Source organism: Sorex araneus, chromosome 3 (assembly GCF_027595985.1).
Source record: "Sorex araneus isolate mSorAra2 chromosome 3, mSorAra2.pri, whole genome shotgun sequence".
NCBI classification, from domain to species: Eukaryota; Metazoa; Chordata; class Mammalia; order Eulipotyphla; family Soricidae; genus Sorex; species Sorex araneus.
The window spans coordinates 219,198,497-219,218,685 of NC_073304.1; the positions used below are offsets into that span (position 1 = coordinate 219,198,497).

The 20,189-nt window shown below is 55.4% G+C and overlaps 2 protein-coding genes across 4 annotated transcripts in view; one reads left to right on the forward strand and one right to left on the reverse strand.

The window, feature by feature from the left end:
* The first annotated feature begins 1,585 nt into the window (after positions 1-1,585).
* CNP (2',3'-cyclic nucleotide 3' phosphodiesterase) lies at positions 1,586-8,821 on the forward strand. 3 transcript variants are annotated; one of them, XM_055130091.1, is made up of 4 exons: positions 1,586-1,758; positions 3,100-3,766; positions 5,801-5,940; positions 7,571-8,821. In XM_055130091.1, exons 1-4 carry the CDS (start codon positions 1,756-1,758, stop codon positions 8,018-8,020), a joined length of 1,260 nt encoding a protein of 419 aa, XP_054986066.1. In that variant the 5' UTR covers positions 1,586-1,755; the 3' UTR covers positions 8,021-8,821. The 3 variants fall into 3 exon arrangements, with proteins under 3 accessions (XP_054986066.1, XP_054986069.1, XP_054986068.1); XM_055130094.1 differs by lacking the exon at positions 1,586-1,758 and adding an exon at positions 2,623-2,747; XM_055130093.1 differs by lacking the exon at positions 1,586-1,758 and adding an exon at positions 2,790-2,945.
* Positions 8,085-20,189, reverse strand: part of DNAJC7 (DnaJ heat shock protein family (Hsp40) member C7) — a 42,260-nt gene continuing 30,155 nt past the window's right edge. Inside the window, exons 6-14 of the mRNA XM_004608773.2 lie at positions 19,713-19,831; positions 18,548-18,701; positions 17,784-17,948; positions 17,099-17,190; positions 13,353-13,426; positions 12,799-12,945; positions 12,349-12,501; positions 10,462-10,524; positions 8,085-10,253 (exon numbers count right to left, since the gene is read on the reverse strand). Of these exons, the coding sequence (XP_004608830.1) occupies positions 10,216-10,253; positions 10,462-10,524; positions 12,349-12,501; positions 12,799-12,945; positions 13,353-13,426; positions 17,099-17,190; positions 17,784-17,948; positions 18,548-18,701; positions 19,713-19,831 (1,005 nt within the window). The 3' untranslated portion in view covers positions 8,085-10,215. The remainder of the gene's footprint in view (positions 10,254-10,461; positions 10,525-12,348; positions 12,502-12,798; positions 12,946-13,352; positions 13,427-17,098; positions 17,191-17,783; positions 17,949-18,547; positions 18,702-19,712; positions 19,832-20,189) is intronic.

Below are 20,189 nucleotides of genomic sequence, written 5' to 3' on the forward strand. Positions count from 1 at the left end.
ATGGGAAAAATGAGAAAAATGTTGTGGATCCGAAGCAATAGTGCAGCGGGGAGGGCAAAAGTACTGAGAAGAAAGGGCTTCGGGAGGGTGAAGTGAGCTCCAAGGCGCCCAGAAGGCTCACAGGACTGGGACCAGGGAGAGGAAAGGGGTGGGGGCAGAGGCCAGGCTGGCGACCCCCCCACCCTTCCACCCCCATTACCCCCCTGCTCCTGTGTGCAGGGCACTGTGGAAGGGAGGCTTTCGGGAAGGAAGAATGAGCAGGGCCTGAAAAAGCACAAGATCAGGCACGCTCCCAGGAGAAGAGTCGGAAGCTCCTTCCTAGAGCAGCTGAATGTGGCCCAAACTCCCCCCTGTCCAATAAGCAAATAAGAAGAAAGCTACCATAGTATTCAAAAGCCAGAAAAGCACACTGGGCCAGCGTTAGCCATCACATAGCGAGGGGCCCACTTGTCAGCCCCCAAGCCTTGAAAACAGATAAACAGATGGCAGCTCTCTCTCTCTCTCTCTCTCTCTCTCTCTCTCTCTCTCTCTCTCTCTCTCTCTCTCTCTCTCACACACACACACACACACACACACACACACACACACACACACACACACACACACGGAGTCTCAGGGGAAGGCACAGCATATTCTCAGAGGGGAGGCTCAGCTGTGTAATTCTGGGGACACAAACCCAGGCATCAGCCCCAGAGGGGTCTCCATAGTCCCTCCCCCCTTTAAGAGCCTTTATGAATTCTTCCCTTTATGGAGCCGTAGAACAGCTGTCAGGGCACTTGTCTTGTGTGCAGCCAACTGGGTTTGATCCCCCACATCCCATATGGTTTCCTGAGCACCGCCAGGAGTAATTCCTGAGTGAAGGGAGAGCATCCTAGGGTGTGGCTACAAAACAAAACAAAACAAAAAAAAGAAGAGGCAGGGGTGAAGCAGCCACATCACAGGGTGGATTAGGGTTTCTCTACATCATTCATGGTGTGTCAAAACACTCAACAAGAGAAAACAATACTTAGGGCTGAAGAGAGCACAGTGGGTAGGGCACTTGCCTTGCACACGGCGGGCCTGGGGTTCAATCCCTGGCAGTCCATGTAGTCTCCTAAGCCCAGTCAGAAGTGAGCCTTGAGCTAGGAGTGCCTTCCCCCCCAAAAAAAAAAATAGAAACGAGGGCCGTGGAAGTAGCTCAAGTTGCGTAGCACATGCTCGCTCCTGTGTGGTCCTCATTGGAACCCAGCAGAATATTCCGCTTTGCTGGGCGGGGTGGAGCGGAGGACACTGAACCTGCCTCTGTGAGCACTTCTGGGAATGGCCCCGAGAGACCTCCCAACCACGCCCTCCCGAGGAAAATGAAAATGAATGTAAAAAATCTCCGAATGCATCTCAGCGCCTTCAAGGCAGCGGCTTTTTGCAAGACTCTGCGCTTGCACTGCAAGGCGTTTGCAAGAATCCTTTCCAAGGGCTGCTCCTGCAAGACTTTGCCCTCGCACTCCGCTGCCTCCCTCGCCGTTCACACCTGCGTCCGGGCGCGCTGCAGCTGCAGGCGGGAGCGGGCGACGGCGCGTGGCCGCTTCCTCCTGCCTGTAAGTTTCGGGTTCGTGTCCCCGCGCCTGCGCCTGCGCAGAGAGGCCCGCCCCGCCCCGGGGCTATGAAAGGCGCGGGGCGTGCGCTCCCGGGCCTGCACTCGGCGTCCCTCCGCGCAGGCGGGCGGCCCCGGGGAGCTCGTGCCTGCGCAGGCGGCGACAGCGGCGCCCCCTCCTCATCATGGTGAGTGGAGACGGCCAGGCCCGGAGGGCAGTGGGGACCGGGCTCGGGGCGGCCCCTGAGCCCCACGTGGGCGCACGGGGGGCGGGGGGCTTTCGGGAGGAAGTCGCATGCAAACGAGGCGCGAGCCTCCGGAGTTGAACTGAGACTTTCTTGGCAGTGCCCTGAAAGCGCGGACGCAGTGCTTGAGGTATGGGAGACGCGGGGTCCGTGGAGGGGGGGACCAGGGGCAAGGAGAGGCTGGAGAGGACAGACTCGGAAGCTGCCCCGGGTGGTTGCCCGCCCAGCTGCCACGCCGGCGCTCTTTTCCTTCAGCTGCCCAGGAGGTTGGCCCAAGAGGGCAGCGTGCGCAGGCAGCTCCCGGCGGGCACCAAGGGGACATGCGGCCAGGTTAGGGGGGGAGAAGGAGCTTCAAAGCCCCAGATTGCTGTCCCTGGTGGCTTTTAGCAGGCCTGGAGACAAGCGGCTCAGAAGGGGGTCAGGGGACACTCAACCGAGCGCTGGGCAGAGCTGGATGGTGGAGGCAGGTGCCTTGTGCCCCAATCCTGGGTCAGGCACGAAAACCACGGCTTTGTGGGGGGGGGGGGCGCAGAGCGCAGAGGAGGTGGCAGGCACCATGAATGAGGCCCTTTGTCCACAGCTCCCCTGCCCTGCCCCCACCCGCCCTTCTGTGAGACCATTGTCCCCCCATCCCAGACACAAGAGCGTATTATCTGTTGCTGCCATTATTGGGGGAAGGGAGGCGGCCTTCCCCACGCCTCCCTGCACGGGCAGCTGTGGCTATGCCCAGAGAGACCCCACCTCCCAAGAGGTGGTCCTAAGCAGGCCGGTGTGAAGGCTATAAAAGTTGGGGTCCCGCTTAGCAGCAGGCTTCAGGCGCTCCTGCCTGGGCTGCCACCACGTCAGGAGGAAGCCGCAGGTGCTCCCGGAGGCTGCAGCCCCATTCAAGGCGAGGAAGAGTTTATCCCGGGGCTGGAGAAATAGTGCAGCAGGTACTCATCCGCCCTGCACACGACCAACCCGGGCTTTATCCCTGGCACTCCATATGGTCCTCTGAGCACCGCCAGGAGCGATTTCTGAGTGCAGAGCCAGGACTAAGCCCTGAGCATCGCCAGGTGGAAACCCCCCCCCAAAAAAAAAAAAAAAAAGTTTAGCAAAGTTCTTCATTCTCTGAGGCCACGAGTGAACAGGTAAGCCAACCCCGAGAAGGGGAAACAGTCCCCCACCCCGAGCTGGGTCAGGTTTGGGGGCTGTCAGTGCAGCTGGGGACCCCCGAGGGGAGAGCAGGTAGGGTAAGGCTGGCGGGGCCTGGGCATGACGGCCGCTCTTCCTGTCCTCGTGCAGAACAGAGGCTTCTCCCGAAAGAGCCACACGTTCCTGCCTAAGATCTTCTTCCGCAAAATGTCATCGGGAGCCAAGGACAAGCCTGAGCTGCAGTTCCCCTTCCTGCAGGACGAGGAGACGGTGGCCACGCTGCAGGAATGCAAGACGCTGTTCATTCTGCGCGGCCTGCCGGGCAGTGGGAAATCCACGCTGGCCCGGCTCATCGTGGACCGCTACCACGACGGCACCAAGATGGTGTCTGCCGACGCTTACAAGATCACCCCCGGCTCCCGGGGGGACTTCTCCGAGCAGTACAAGCAGCTGGATGAGGACCTGGCTGCCTGTTGCCGCCGGCATACCCGGGTCCTGGTGCTGGACGACACCAACCATGAGCGCGAGCGGCTGGAGCAGCTCTTTGAAATGGCCGATCAGTACCAGTACCAGGTGGTGCTGGTGGAGCCCAAGACGGCGTGGCGGCTGGACTGTGCCCAGCTCAAGGAGAAGAACCAGTGGCAGCTGTCAGCCGACGACCTGAAGAAGCTGAAACCGGGGCTGGAGAAGGACTTCCTGCCACTCTACTTCGGCTGGTTCCTGACCAAGAAGAGCTCCGAGGCCCTCCGCAAGGTGGGCCAGGCCTTCCTGTCCGAGCTGGGGAACCACAAGGCCTTCAAGAAGGAGCTTCGGCACTGTAGGTGGCGGCTGTGAGCCTCATTCCCAAACCCTCCCCGACCCCCCAGGCTGGGCTCGGGACCAGCCGGGAGCTTTGGGACCCAGGGCGGCGGGGGGGGGGGGGGGCGGCCTGGCTCCGGGCAGAGGCAGCCCTGGGACGAGGTACCGGGGGCAAGAGAGTTTGCGCCTCCCCAAATGCTTCTCCCCTTTCATCCCTCACTCCAGCTCCCAGCCTGGTGCCCCACACTTCCCACCCCTCCCCCCAAAAAAAAGACACACTAATTGGGATCTCGACTTCAGTCTGGTCGCAGGCTGTTTCCTCGGAGATCTGGTGGCACCCCAGGGCTCAAGAGCAGCCACTGTGTCAGATCCGCAGGGTGAGAGCCCAGCTGCTCTTACTCTAGCTGTGTGTCCCCGTGCTGGGGGTGTTGGGGTCTCTCCTGGTGGGGCTGGGGCCCCGTGACCCACCTGGAAACCGGCCTTCGAGGCACTGTCTCCTGTAGTGGCCTGAAGGAGCTCTTACCCACTAACCCATCTATATGCCTTTAGGACTTTTTTTGGGAGGGGGGGTGGGCGGGTAATTTGGGGCTATATCCAGAAGTGCTCAAGGGCTATTCCTGGCCGTACTCAGGAGTCATCCTGGTGGTGCCCAGAGACCCCGAGTGGTGCCTTGAAGGCATCTGAATCAGGTTGGCAGGATGAGAGGCAAGCACCCTGACCCCTGTACTTCCCTGCTCTCCAGCCCCCTAGCGAATTTTCAGTCCCCCCCCCCCGGCCCTGTCCCCCTTTCTGTTATTTGTTTTGTGCCGGGGATGGAAACCCAGGGGCTCCTATGAGCTGTGCACGTGCTGGGCCACGAGCGCCATCCCTGCCCCCCTCTTCCCCCTGCAGCAGATTCTCTTCAGTTTAAACACCCGCACCCCATGTTTCTCAGAGGCGTTTATTTGTGCCTCTCTGTGCTGTTGCCGTCCGAGGTCTTGCTTGGGCTGGGGAACTAGAGGGTTAGTGATGCCTGTGACGTGGCCAGGGCTCAGGCCTGTCCCTCCGAGTAGACTGAGGACAGCACCGCTCCGGCCCAGGGTCAGGACTCGGCCCGAGTCACCCCTGCCTCTTGAGCTGATTGCATTATTAAAAGACCAGAGGGCCCGGAGAGAGAGTACGGCGGTAGGGTGCTTGCCTGGCACGTGGCTGACCTGGGTCCGATCCCTGGTACCCCATATGGTCCTCTGAGCGCTGCCACAAGTGATCCCCAAGAACAGAGCCAGGAGCACCACTGGGCATAACCATAAACCCAAACAACTCCAGAATCTTGGTGTTAAGGACAGCAGGAGAGAGAGAAGAGCCAGGAGCCAGGCCTGCTCTCGGTGACCATCTTCCTCCTCTGCAGTTCCACTGCGCCAAGGCCTGGGGTCTGGAGACTGACAGGATTGACAACCCAGATACTCCTAGCACCTGTGGCACCGTGAGCCCGGGGCCCTCCCATACCTTGTCCACTGCATTGCCCATTAGACATGTCTATGGTGGCGGGGTAACTTCCTGTCCTGGTGGGCCTCAGAACGGAATGGGGCCCTGCTAGCAGGACCCCACATGGTTGTGGGAAGAGGGGAGTAGGGCCAGTCTACTTGTACCCGACAGATAAAGGTCAGCACTTTTATCTGTGGGTGGCCCAGATGTTAAGTATGTTTTCTGACTCCCGTTTCCGCTGGAACCCTGTGCTCTCATTTCTTTCTACCCCATTTCCCAGGAGTTTCCCAGTAGACTAATGAATCTGATTCTCAGCTCTGTGACCAATCTGCCTCTGAGGTCAAGGCCCTGAGAATTTTCAAGTCTGGGGCAGAGATGGAAAGATCCAGGGTGCAAAGCCAGCAGATTCCAATTTCCGTAGTGTTGAAGCTGCTACTGGCGAGTGAGGGCAGAGGGTAGAGGGACTGCTCAAGGATTGCTGTTGTTTCTCCCCTGGGTGCCCATGACCCTGGTGACAGACATTGGGGTAGCCTTGGAAGAGCCTGGCTCCATGTCCTCCCACCCTGACGGCCCCCTTATTTCTCTGCAGTCATTTCTGGGGACGAGCCCAGGGAGAAGCTCGATTTGGTCACCTACTTTGGGAAGAGACCCCCGGGTGTCCTGCACTGCACGACCAAGTTCTGCGACTATGGGAAGGCCACCGGGGCCGACGAGTATGCCCAGCTGGACGTGAGTGCTCCCCAGGGGTGCCCTGCTGAGGTGGGCATGGCAGGGACCAAAAAGTAGGCAGGAGCTGGACAAAAGGCCCCTCCACAACTTCCTCGCACACCTTGCTCACCTCCCTTCTGGGGAGCCCACAGGCAGTGCCGCACCCCGTGTGGGATCGCCAAGCCTGCCCACCGCCTTCTTCCGATTCACGGAGATCGCCGCTCAGGCTCCTCCCCAGGCCGGGGTCAGTCACACCCACGTCTCGGGGCCCCACATGGTATGGAGGTCCCTGCCTAAGAACTGGCCTGAGCTGGGATTCAAGGGGAGTCAGTACTCACTTGTGGGTCCCAGCCTCCCCCACCCCCCCTACACCTGGCCACCAGAGCCCTCTGCACCTACCTGCTCATCTTAAATGCTAAAACCAGACCCCAGGTGTGTTGCACGGGTTCCTCGGATGCACGCAGCTACCCATGGCCTCCAGGTTGCCTTCTCAGCAAGGCCGACCCTGCTCCACTGGGGTCGGGTGCACAGCAGACACTGCTGTTCAGTGTGGGGCCCTCCCACCCAGCTCATTGCTGGGGACCCATGCGGTACGGGGTTGAGCGTGGGCCTCCGCATGCAAAATGTGGATGCAAGTCTCCAGGCTGTGTCCCTGGGCCAGTGTGAGCCACTGGTCTCTTCCCTCAAATGAAAGCTCCCTGAGGGCAAGTGGGTCTTTGTGGTTGTTTTTGGGCTACACACACTCAGTGGTGTTCAGAGCTTACTCCTGGCAGGGCTCAGGGGACCCTATGGGATGCCAGGGATGGAATCTGGGCCAGACTTGTGCAAGGCAAACCGCCCTGCCCACTGTACTGTACTATCTGCCCCCCAGGGCAAGTGTTTTTTTTTTTTTTTTTTTGGAGATGCTAAGACACCATATGTTGCTGGGGATCTAATGCCAGGCTAGCACTTTAGTCCCTGTACTGTCTCTCAGGGAGGACATGTGCTCCCTGTTTACTGAGCAGTCCTCACACCCAGCACCGAGCACAGCGGAGCTGATGCTTCCCACACCCGTCTCTGATCTGGCCTAATGCAGTGGGAAGTTTCCCCAGAGAAACTGCACGATCTAGCAGGGGACAAGAGTTTCTACCACGGGCACTGATGGCTGCCCTCTCGCGTGTGGCCTGGCCCCAGGGCCTTCCAGGCCAGGGGCTGGTGCAAGGATGTCGGGCATGGTGCTGTGCCCAAAGCAGCGGGCGAAGGGCCTGCACTAAGCCTGCTGCTCCCAAGTGGGCAAACTGGGGTCTGCACGCGCCGCTGGGCTTCTGCCCTGCCCATCTGGCGTCTCTGCTTGATGGGCTGTGTGACAAGGGCTGGGTGTCACACATGCTCATGGACAGTGCTCTTGTGAGCTGCTTGGGGGCACTCACCCCCAGTACACCCCTGAAGCTTCCTTTTTATTTGTTTTTTTGGGGGGTCATACTAGCAATGCTCAGGGGCTACTCCTGGCTCTGCACTCAGGAATCACTCCTGGCGGTGCTCCGTGGACCATATGGGATGCTGGGGATTGAGGCAGGGTCGGCAGTGTGCAAGGCAAAACACACACCCTCCCCGCTGGCCTATGGCTCCAGCCCCACCCCTGCAGCTTCGTCCCCTCCCTGTCCCCCCACAGGTGGTGAAGAAGTCTTACTGCAAGGCCTTCACGCTGACCATCTCGGCACTCTTCGTGACCCCCAAGACCACCGGAGCCCGGGTGGAGCTGAGTGAGCAGGAGCTGCTGTTGTGGCCAAGTGACGTGGACAAGCTGGCCCCCACAGACAGCCTGCCGCGGGGCAGCCGGGCTCACATCACGCTGGGCTGCGCGGGCGACTGGGAGGCCGTGCAGACGGGCATCGACCTCCTGGAGATCGTGCGGCAGGAGAAGGGGGGAAGCAAGGGCGAGGAGGTGGGCGAGCTGGCCCGGGGCAAGCTCTACTCCCTGGGCAACGGGCGCTGGATGCTGAACCTGGCCAAGAAGATGGAGGTCAGGGCCATCTTCACGGGCTACTACGGCAAAGGCAAGCCCGTGCCCACCCATGGCGGCCAGAGGGGGCACGCCGTGCTGTCTTGCGCCATCCTCTGAGCGGGCACCCCAGCCCCTCACTCTGTGAGCGGGGATGGGGCCCTGTTCGAGCTTGGTTTTCAGATTCTTTTTGTTACTCCGAGTTAACCTTCCGGTAATGTTAGACACAAGGCCCCCTCCTCTAACCCTCCAGCTGTCCGCACAGCGGGGTGGGCAGATGCCCTCCAGGGACCTCGGCCCACGCTGATGAGGTCAGACTGAGCCGGGCCTGGTGCCACAGCCGCCACTGAGTCCTGCTCCAGTTCTTGGAGCCCCCCCCCGTCCTGCCCCACCGCCACCCTGTGCCTGCCTGTCCCCCACTCTGGTCAGAGCCGCAGGGCCCCACATGGTGGTTTCCACGGCCATGGAGAACAGTGGTGGGGCTGAGGGGAGGGTCCCTGGGCTCTCGCCTGTTTCCTAAGCAGCCTGTCCCGGCCACTTCCTGGCTCCCCCACGCTCTCCCTCCCGCAGTGTGTGCGGCTGGGGACATGGAGGCGAGACGTGACCTCGGGGGGGAAGCTCCGGCCTTGCTACCCGCCCAGCCATCTGTCTCCTTGGTGCCTCCTACAAAGGCTGATGGCGCGGACTCCTGGCTGTCGAGGCCCAAGCCTAACCAGATGCCTCTGGGAAGGGGACTAACACTGCTACGTGTGCTGTGGTCTCTGGGGTGCTGCCCCCCCTGCCACCTCTCTGCTCGGTTAACAGGGCCTTGCTAATCAGGATGTCACCCGACAAAAGTGGTTGGGACTTATGATACTGTGGTGGCTCTGCCCAGCCTCAGTGACCTGTAAGACTGCTAATGAATAAACCACGTTAATCCCGGCTGTGTGCAGTCTCTGTCGCCCTCCGGCCCGGCTGGGGCCATCGGTCCTGTCTCCTGCGCTGGCTGGGCCCAGCTGTGGTGAGGCGGGGCAGCCGAACAGTGTGGCTTTCATGGGGAAGGAGAGGCTGCTGGGGGCTGGGCTGCACGCAGCACAGGCCTGTCCCCCATCAACGGCTGGCCACAGACCCGCAGGTGCGTCTGGCCCAATGCACCAGGACGTCTCAGCGAGACCTGGGGGTCCGGCTCACCTGGCCCCCTCAAATGTGCAGATGCAGGAGCGCCGGTACGGGGTGCGTCTCCCAGCAGCAGGGGCACGGGCAGCTCTGTGGCATTTCCCGGACTGATGGGTTGCCTCACTGTGGCCTTGCTGCTAACGGGGACACCTGAGGGAAGGGGACAGAGGCTAGAAAGTAAATCACATAATCCTACTTGGTTCAAGGTCTTCCCCGGCCATATCTGCGACAATCTAAGCTGTCGTCAAAGGCACACTCTGCCTGGAGCTCCTGCTAGGTGTCACCTGAGTAGCAGACAAAGCCCCCACCCAGCTGGCCCTCGGATAAGGCAGGGGCTTCCTTCACGGGAGCCACTGTCTGGCCCAGGAGTTGGTCTGGGCGTCAGGATCAATTCTCATCTCTGACCCCTGTGAGCCTGTGCAGGCATTTCAAGAGCCCATGTCAGCCGCCCAGGCCGGAGTGACAGCACAGCAGGCAGGGTGCTTGCCTTGCATGCAGCAGACCCGAGTTGGATCCGCAGCCCCTCAGTTCCCTCAAGCCCTGCCACAAGTGATTCCTGAGTGCGGAGCCAGGAGTAAGCCCTGAGCAGCACTGGGTGCGGCTCGCTCCTCAGCCCCTCCAGGCCAGCCCTGCCCGCCAGCCACCACCCCTGCATGTGTGCGCCCCACTGTAAGATAAGCTGAACCCCTCCTGTAACTGCCTTCAGGCGGGGCGCAGCAGCATTCTACCTGCCAACAGGTGGGTGCCCGCGGCTCTATCGGGGCGCGTGCTTTATCGCGTCCCTGTCACCTTCTGATCCTGGCTGCAGGCTCGGCTCTGGCTCACTGACTCTGGCCTGACACAAAGCAGCTGCCAGAGCAAAGCGCCAGAAATGGTCAAAACAATTTTATTCTCTTTAACTTTTTTTTTCCTTTTTTAATAAAGTTAAACAGTAAAACAAAAAATTCACAAGCTGCCTCCCTATCTGCCCCCCGCCTCCCTCCCCTCCCCGCAGTCTTGGGCGCTGGCTCTTCCGTCACCCCACTCACAGACACGGGATCCAACTGAGAAAACGAAACTGCTCTAGCACGTGGAGTCTGAAGGGAGCAGGGCAACTGTGTCCACATTCAAGGTTACACTGAGCAAGTCTGCATTTTCTGGGTCTGGCTTGCGTCCCTTCACTAGCCAAACTGGAAAAAGAAATTTCCCGGACCAGACGCTGGAAAGGAAAAGACAGCCGGTTAGCGGGCTCTGCGTTCCTCGAGTACGGAAAAGCCCCTAAGGGCCGCTGCGGACAGCATGCGAGAGCGGCCACTGAGCATGCGTGCCCAGGAGTGTCTGTGAGCAGCCTCCAGCTCACCTGGAGCTGCCTCCCTGCACACCCCCACCCCAACCCCGAGGCCCCCAAGCACGGCACACACACCCACCTTCAAAGCTGAATCCCCCAGGACCACCGAAGAACGCCTTGAAGATATTGTTTGCATCGAAGTCTGTGGAGGGAGGGGGGAGGACAAAAGGACGGGAAGTAAGCGGTTGAAGAGCAAAGACCCCCAGACAGGACTGCTTCTCCCCTAAACTTCTGAGGCGGGTGGACCTGCTCTGCCCCAAAGCTCGCACTGGGCCCCTCTCCGTGGGAGGATGTGCTTCCTTCTCTCTAGAAGACTTTCTCCGCCTCAACCCAGAGGCCGGGCCGCTTTTCAACGGGGAGTGACACCCCCAACTGCCCCCCAGCACTCTCCCAAGCTGCCACTGTGACTGATAAATGACGATGAGCACATGGGAGAAAGGGCTGCAGGCTGTCTGCTGCGGCCTGGCCTTGGCTCGTGAAGGCCCTCGGGGTGGTCAGGGAGCAGCAGGGTCACTCCAGTAGGGCCTAAGGGTGGGACCAGACGGTGCTCTGGGGAGGGGGAACATGGAGCAATGGACACAGAACCCAGGGCTGGCTCGTGTTTGTATACACACACACTGCACCTGGCTTGTGTTTATACACACACACACACACACACACACCCCGTCACTTCCATTTTTCCATTTCTTCAATCTACTTAAAGTAGATTTTCATGGTGAAGGAAAAGAGCTGCCGTCAGAGACAGGAAGCCGAGAACTTTCTTTTGAAGAGAAGCCCCTCCCAAGCTGAGCTCCACTATGTGCTATAGGGCAGTGCTCAGGCCACCAGGACTGCACCTGGCCACACTGGGGGTCCACACTCAGGGTCCTGCACAAACTAGGTAAGTGCTCCACCACTTGCGCTATCTCTCCGGCCCTGTCTTAATGCTCAGGCCAGTTTTGTGCTTGGGGGCTCCGAGAGCTACCCTGGGTAGTTGTTTGGAGGCCACGCGGTGCCTGGGCTCCAACTCAGGGCCCCCCAAACGGCCAGGCAGCCCCAAGCCCTTTCCTCCATGGAGCACACGATGAAGCAATGCCCTGAGAATTGGGCTTCACTCCATTCTAAGTCTTTTGGGAAAGTGGAAATTTGTGAGGACCAGGAGAGCATGAGATAAGCTGATGAAAAAGAATGAAAAAGAATGGCCGGTGAATAGAAACAAAACTATTCAGGGCAGCCCCTCAGGCCTTCTGACGTCTGATCTAGCTACTTTTACTTTTGGTGGGGCCACACCTGGAGGTGCTCAGGGGATCACAGTGGTACCAGGAGATTCGAACCTGGGCTGGATGTGTGTGAGGCAAGTGCCTAAGCCCCAGCATCACGGCCACGCCCTGTGGCCTGGTCCTGCCTCTCCTTACTGTCTGTTTCTAGCTCTCTGTGCTTCGACAGCTCCTCAAAGGTGCTGCCCTTCCTGCCTCTGTTCACGATGGCACCTTGCAACTTGGTATTCCCCCTGTTCCCCCCATTTTTTTTTGGCTTTTTGGGTCACACCTGGCGATGCACAGGGGTTACTCCTGGCTCTGCACTCAGGAATTACTCCTGGCAGTGCTCAGGGGACCATATGGGATGCTGGGAATCGAACCCGGGTCGGCCGCGTGCAAGGCAAACGCCCTACCTGCTGTGCTATTGCTCCAGGCCCTCCCCCTGTTCCCTGACCACAGGCTACACTTGACTGTATCCACTGAAATTCACATCAGATGTCGGGGGTCAGATCTGGTCGATGGGTCAGAGCGTGCAAACCCTAGACTGGTTCCTGGAGGCCAAGAACCCGTTTGATTCATGTTACTCCCAGCAGCCCACAGTGCCCCACACATTAGTCATTCACAAAGGGGACACTTTGGAATAGAAATTCCTGCACATCCCTGGCTGAAGAAGTTTCCCTCTGGAGTGTCTTTAGAACAAATCTGAACATTGCACAGTGCGCACTCACCACCCATATTCATGCCCTCTTCATCCAGGTCCTGCCCACTGTCGTAGCGAGTCTTTTTCTTGGGATCAGAGAGAATGGTGAAAGCTTCTCCGACTTCTTTGAACTTTTTCTCCTCTTCCTTCTGAACTTCAGCACTAGCTCCGCTGTGCCGATCTACCAGGAGGAGTATGGGAAGAACTCAGGTTACTATTTTGGGGGTTTTCGGTTCATTTGGGCAGCCGCACCTGGCAGTGCACAGAACCAGTCCCAATTCCATGCTCCAGGGACCATGTGGTACTGCAGACTGGGTTCAGGCCACCGTGTGTGCAAAGTCTGCGCTCTCCAGCTAAGGAAGACAGGCTGAGCGGGGGCCCTTTCCGGTCTGATTCTGGAACTGCTCTCTTTAAGGCATCTCGTGTGGGCCTGTCTAGCCTGCTCTGCCCAGAGCCCCCGCCCCTGCCCCAGCTCTACCTGGATGGTGCATCAAGGCCCGTTTCCGGTAGGCTTTCTTGATCTCGTCCTCGGAGGCGTTCTTGTCCACGCCCAGGATCTTGTAGTAATCTTTCCGCTTACTCTTCTTCAGTTCCAGCTGTGCATTTTTCAGGAGCTGTTTATGTTCTAGAGGGAGTTATCCAGAGTCAGTGGACAAATCTGAATCTGGTCTCCCTCACTGGGTGGCAGGCTGGGGAGGGAAAGTTCCTGCCGTGGAGTCAGAAACTTCTCGAACCCCCCCCCCCAAGGGCTGTGACCGTCATCTTCTGGAGCTGAGAACATCCGCCCCAACTGATGCTCCTCACAGCAGCGGCACCACACAAGGAGGCAAGTCCAAGTGACAGGGAGGGTCGGGACCGGCAAAGTGGGGCCGCGCCAAACCCAGGGTCTCGGGTCACTCCTTTTGGGCTGGTGATCAAATATGCTCCGGATACACCTGAGCCCTGAATCAAACTGCTCCCAGGCCCCGCTTCAGGGCGGACAAGCCAGACAGCACCGTCTCCTGAGAAACAGATGCTCTCAAACCCCTTTACCTTTTGTTTTCTCCGTCTGGTACACCTTCTCATAGTCCCGCACTGCTTCTTCATACTGTTCCGTGTCCATGTAACTAAGAAGGAAAGAGAGGGCAGCACAGTGCTCAGACATAAGAGGCAAGGGCCTTTTGTATTGCTCAGAGGATGCGGCTCACGTCAGCAGCACACTTTTAGCTGTGATGTATGAAACGAGGGCCCTTAGCTGAACAAGGAGAGAAATGGATGGGCAGGTCTCAGCTTGAGTGAGTGCTCCTCTGCTTAAGGCAAAGAGCAACCAAGGGGAGAAAGTATCCTCCAGCTCACAGAGCTACCGAGCGGCCTCACAACGGCCTTGTGGGTGATGGCACCCACCTGATCAGCTGAGATTCAAATACATGAGAGAAACAATATGCTTGGTTTTTTTTTTTTTTTTTTTTTTTTTTTTTTTTTCTTTTTGGGTCACACCTGGCAATGCACAGGTGTCACTCCTGGCTCATGCACTCAGGAATTACTCCTGGTGGTACTCGAGGGACCATATGGGATGCTGGGATTCGAACCCGGGTCGGCCGCGTGCAAGGCAAATGCCCTACCCCCCTGTGCTATCACTCCAGTCCGAGAGAGAAACAGTATGATGAGAGATCCAGGGTCCCGGAGGGGCACTGAAACCCAGATGCAGAGCTAACTCCACCCCAAAAATGTGGGATTAGCGGGCCGAGAAGGGCAAGCTCATGGTGCTGGCGGCTCCGCAAAAAATCAGCAATCCAAAGATGCACGTGAAGCTCTGACAGAAAAGGAGACTTGCTCCTACCCTGGGAAGTGTGAAGGAAAGGAGAAGGTGGCCCGAGAGGGCGCGGGAGGGATTTTGTGTGCTCAGCTGTCGCTAGACCTTTCAAAGGTCTCTTCTCTTTGAATGGTGATCAAATAAGCTCCAGATATACTGAGCCCTGAGTCATTTTCCACATCCCGGGAAACTCCCTGGCTCGAACACTGGCCCCTGATCCCACAGATCACAGCTGGCACTCCAGAGACACAACCAAATCCTCAAGCCCACCAGGCCTGAGGTCAGGGCAGGAGCAGATACTGTTGTGGCTTTGTCTCTACCCGCCCCACAGCCCCCAACCCGTGGCCAAGAAACACACAAACTGTGACAGACCAATGCCCAGCAGATCTAGGCCACAATGGCTACTGGGAGCGCGGCAAACTTTGTTTATACGATGGAACAGAACATAGACTAAAGACAACGGGGGACTGACAGCCCTGTGTGTCAGAAAGAGGTTACAAATAAATGCATTAAATAAGCTCATATTCCGGAGACGTGGTTCTTTATTTATTTACTTATTATAATATTAGAATTCTGTGCATTTAAAAATAATATTTTTTGGGGGGTGTGTTGAGTCACCCTCAGCGATGCTCAGAGGTTAGTTCTGGCTCTGCATTCAGGAATTACGCCTGATGGTGCTCAGGGAACCATATGAGATGCTGGGGATTGAACCTTGGGTACGCTGTGCGCAAGGCAAACACCCTACCCGCTGTACTATGGCTCCGGTCCCTCATGTGCCTTTTTAACACCTACTTAAAAATAACTCAATGATATGCTTACATTTTTTTTTTTTTCAGTGCTGGAGAGAGTAGGAAGTGGAGCTCTCTAGCAGTGACCAGAGCGATAGAAAAAAATCTAGTATTGTCCCAACTTCAGGGGACGAACAGTGACAGGCCTCTGGTAAGGTTTCCTGAACTAATCTCCAGCACTTCGTCCATCCCAGCTGCCAAGATCTGGCTCAACTGTTCCACCAGAGCACTCGGCGCATCCTGGGATCTCAAGAGACTGTTCTTTCTTACCACGAACATAAGGGCGGGTCTGCTCAGAGTGATTCCTGATTTGTGTTATTGTACACAAAGAAAATAATCCTTCATCCCATTGTCATCGTATCAAGAATTTCCTCTTCTCTTCCCACTCTATGTTCAGAGCATTCCAAACATCATGTATCCAGAGAGGGGATTTTCCTTTCTTACTATTACAGTACAAGGAACATTGTGTATGGAACATTCTGTGTCCTGTTAAAATAAATCTGGAGCTCGGGCAAAGGGTATTCATACATCTTTCAAAGCTTCCACATTTGCTAGTTGCTCTCCAAAGCTGACTGACAGGTGGTCTCACAAAATACAGAATTCTAGGTATTTTTCTTTTCTTTGTGTTTTTGGGTCACACCTGGCCATACTCCAAGATTACTCAGGGACCATACAGGGTGCTGTGGATCAAACCCTGGGTTGGCTGCATGTGAGGCAAATGCCTTACCCACTGTACTATCGCTCCAGGACCTCTAGTTATTTTTTCATTTGACACTTAAAATCAGAAGAGAGGTCCTTACAGGGTTAAGAGATCTGCTTTGCAGGCACCTGGCCCTGCTTCAATACCTGGCATGTCTGGGAGCGGTGCCTGAGCAGTCACGGATAATAATCCTTAAGCATCGCTGGGTGGTCCAAAAACAAGAAAAGAGCAAAAGCAGATGTTTTTGGGAAAACTATACGGCAGGCAGTAAACCATTCCGTACCACTGAGAAACTGGAAGCTAAAGAACCTTCAGGCGTCTGTCACAGCGTTGGGCTCTGAGGACCGTATTTCAAAATATGGAATGAAATGAGTGCTGGTCACAGTAACCAGGTCTTCCAGGGACTTGAAACACAGGACACTCACCCCTGGGCAGTTCTCTCCTAGCCTTCAAGCTCCAGGTGAGGAGTCAGGTGGATTCTAGAGTCAGAAACAGGAGCGCTAGGGGGGCCCCTACTCGGAAGGTGAATCTGGGTGCTGGAGGTGGGAATACTCTGGAACTGGATCACCTACTCTGGTGGAGATCTCACAAGGGGGTTCCTCGTACAGCTGGGAGTCAAGTCAGATTAAATCCCTTCTTCTTCTTCTTTTTTTTTCTTTTTAAGTCACACCCAGCGATGCTCAGGGGCTACTCCTGGCTCTGCACTCAGGAATTACTTCTGGTGGTGTTGGGGGACCATATGGGATGCTGGGAATCGAATGTGGGTCTACCTCATGCAAGGCAAATTCCCTACCCAGATTAAATCCCTTTCAACCATAAAGCCATAAACCTAGAGGTGGGGGAAGGACCAAGTGACACATCCCTGGGTCCATGATGCGGCCCTGCCTTCAGCGAAAACTCCCTCTCTCCTCCATAAAACTCATCTTCCCTAACCCAGCAGAAACAGGGTAACTGTTGGCCAGAGATACTTGACTTCTTTCCTCTATGTACCACACATCCAACCAAGTACTTATTGAGTCAGCACCGCCCAGTGCAAAGTGCAGTATGCAGTATGAAATCTCCACAGGGAATGGGCTTAACTTTCTTTTGGGGGATCACATCCAACAGTGCTCAGGGGCTACTCTTGGCTCAATGCTTGTCAGGGGGCTTTTGTGGAGATGTCAGGGAATTAATGTGGTGCTGGAGCTTGAACCCTGGCCTCCTGCCAGCCAAGTGCACACTCAGCCTGCTCTCTCCCCAGCCCGGGGCTTCCTTTTCACAACAGGGATTTGGGTCAGGCATCAGAAGAAACTGACAGACTGTGAGGGGTATGAAGGCACAGGCACGGGAGACGGCGGGGTGCTGGGCAGTCTCGTGCGCCAGAGGTCTCTCTACAAAGAGGGTCTAGGGCTCTCTTGGAGGCAGGGGGAAGGACTAAATGACCTCACAGCATCCCTGGGTCCATGATGCAGTCCCGCTGGCAGCGACAACTTCCGCTCCCCTCCCCGCAGGCACTCACCACTGAGCCCTTCTCAAGTAGGCTTTTATGTATGTGTCGTCGAGTTTCACCGCATTCGTACAGTCTTCTATGGCGTCATCTAGTTTCCTAAGCTTCAGGAGAGAGCGCACAGTCATACCCCACATCTTTGGAGAAGAGGGGAGCCCAGAAGCAGTGAACATGCTTCAGAACCCCCAATTTTACTGCATCGTCATCGCCAATTTGATGCCGAATCTCCCTGCCCCACACCCTTAAAGTAGGATGTTTACATTATGTGAATTAAAAAGAAAAAAAATGAGGGGCCAGAGCGATAGCAGTAGGGTGTTTGCTTGCACTTGACCGACCCAGGCTCAATTCTCAGCATCCCATATACCCCAAGCACCGCCAGGAGTAACTCCCGAGTGCTCCAGCCCCACACTGCTTTCAAAGAAGCATGGTGACCATCAGTCCTGCCGGAGAAAAATACCCAAGGCCAACCTCTTATTTGAGTTCTCTTCAAATCACACATAAGAAAGAAAAGAGCCACTTGCTCAAGCACAGAAGTAGCAGGAAGGAAAAAAGCTTCTAACAAGCTGAAACCCAAAACCTCTCCTCAACAGTTTCCTATGGACATGCAGTATTCTCTGTCCTTCTATATATTCTCTATACTTCTTGATGTCCCTTAAAAATATCTCCATATACCCCAAGACATAAATCAAGTGCTTACCTTGGAATTAACCGTACCCCGATTACAGTAGAGTTTAGCATTTGTCTTTATATTGTTGGGGTCAATCCCCAGGGCTTCTGTGTACAATTCATATGCTAGCTTGTAATTTCCTTCTTTAAACGCTTTATTCCCATCTTCTTTCTTTGCCTTAAGTGCTTTGGCATTCTACAGAGAAAAAAAGCAATTAAATCAGTACCCCAGAGTCAGTTTACTGTGAAGGTTTCAGAGTCTATTTCCAATTTCTCAAATTCTAATGGTTTAGCACCACGCAGGCCGCCCCCTTCCCTGCCACCATGCACACATGGGCTATTTGTGCTCATAAGTGCGTCCTACAGAGTGGACAGGGAAAAAAACATTAAAGAGTACCAATGACACCTGGGTCAGCCAGAGCTTACTTCCACCCCCTAAGATAAGCATCATTAGCTTTTCTTCACTGCGAAAAGAAAAAAAGTTCTGTGGCTGGAGAAAGGGATAGTACAGGGGTAGGACTTTTGCCCTACACGCAGCCAACCTTAAATCGAACCCCAGCACTGCAAATGGTTCCCTGAGAACCACTAGGAGTGATCCCTGAATCCAGAGCCAGAAGTACCCCTTAAGCACTGCCAGGTCTGACCCAAAGAAAAACGTTCCTAGCCTGTGTGATTGTATTTACCAAACATCCTGACAAGGCAGAAGATATGTTCCTTGTGATTCTAAAACCGTTCATTCTAATCTTAAAAGCTCACATCTTTCTGTACCATTCGTGGCTGATGTCTAGAACTTACTCTGCAAGCAATGCAGGCCTTCTCATGATCAGGGGCCATCCTGAGAGCCTGCACAAAAAACTGAACTGCCTTCTCAATACAATCTTCGTAATAAAGGCAAAGACCTCGTACGTACAAAGCGTCTGCGTTGGTGGAATCCATTCGCAAAATGTCACTGCAACAGATAGAAAAGAGCACATTTAGGGGCCGGAGAGATGGCACAGCAGGTGGGGCATTTGCCTTGAGACATGGCAGACCCAGATTTGGTTTCTGGCACCACAAATGGCCCCCCAAGCAGTGCCAGGAATAATTCCTGAATGCAGAGCCAGGAGTGTGGCCCCCAAACAAAAACAAAAAGGGGAGCGGGGTAAGAAGGGCATATTCAGTATGGTCTGGATCTCACCACTTCTATCATTTGTGGCTGGTTTTATTCCTTTTTTTTTTTTGGCTTTTTGGGTCACACCTGGCTATGCACAGGGGTTACTCCTGGCTCTGCACTCAGGAATTACTCCTGATGGTGCTCAGGGGACCATATGGGATGCTGGGAATCGAATCCAGGTCAGCCTCGTGCAAGGCAAATGTCCTACCCGCAGTGCTATCGCTCCAGCCCCTGGTTTTATTCTTACTTTGTTGTCTATTATGAAAGGAATTTAAGAGCAGACAGATTCTCAGGAACTTGTCTGCAAAATAAGCCACCTGTACCGACCTTGAATACACTTCTGGCCTCTCATCATCTTACTTAGAACAAAAGCTGACAAATTCAGAGAGCTAAATTCTGCCCACCACTGGCTTCTGTAAGTAAAACTTTACAGTTTTGTAGCCACAACACATTACAATGGCAGAATTCAATACTTAAGATGTACGGCTGGGTAAAATTCAAAAACACTTGCTATCTGGCCCTTTATGGAGTTTGTAACCTTCTGGAGAGGATAAGGACTACATTTAAAAAGCAAATAAAACAAACAAACAAAAAAATCACACACCTGTTTTTCACATGAGTTCCAGCAGCTATTATACTCCTAGGGGTTTTCAAATCCAGCTTGACCTTTGGGCTTTACGTCTCCGGAAGGTCTGATCTACCCAAACTGGCCTATCCACAAAGCCTATGGCAGTCCCTGAGGGAGAGCTGCCAAACAGCACGGCCCAGTGACACCCAGCATTTCAATACAAAACTGGCCTGACTTACCTGGCCACGGACTGTGCTTCTGGATAACGACCCAGCATGGCTAAGCATTCTGCTTTGAGAATTTTGAATCGATGACAAGCAGGGGCAAATTCTAGGGCACGGTCCATGCAAAAGACAACCTGTGGGAAGGAAGAAAGCATTGTGAGACTCTTCTTCCTGGATTCTAGAAACATTCTCACTTTCATTTGGCCACAGGGAGCAGAGTCACAGAATTGAAACAATGTACAATTGTTTAAGAACAATTTTTAAGAACAATTGTTCTTAAACAAAGTTTAAGAACAAGTCTAGGGGCCGGAGAGATAGCACAGCGGGTAGGGTGTTTGCCTTGCACGCGGCCGACCTGGGTTCGATCCCCGGCATCCCATATGGTCCCCCAAGCACTGCCAGGAGTAATTCCTGAGTGCAAAGCCAGGAGTAACCCCTGAGCATCACTGGGTGTGACCCAAAAAGAAAAAAAAAAAAAACCAAAAAGAACAA

Coding starts and splice junctions, on each gene's coding strand:
- CNP (XM_055130091.1), top strand. Junction 3,767..5,800: donor CAAGAAGGAGCTTCGGCACT/GTAGGTGGCGGC, acceptor ATTTCTCTGCAG/TCATTTCTGGGGACGAGCCC. Junction 5,941..7,570: donor ACGAGTATGCCCAGCTGGAC/GTGAGTGCTCCC, acceptor GTCCCCCCACAG/GTGGTGAAGAAGTCTTACTG.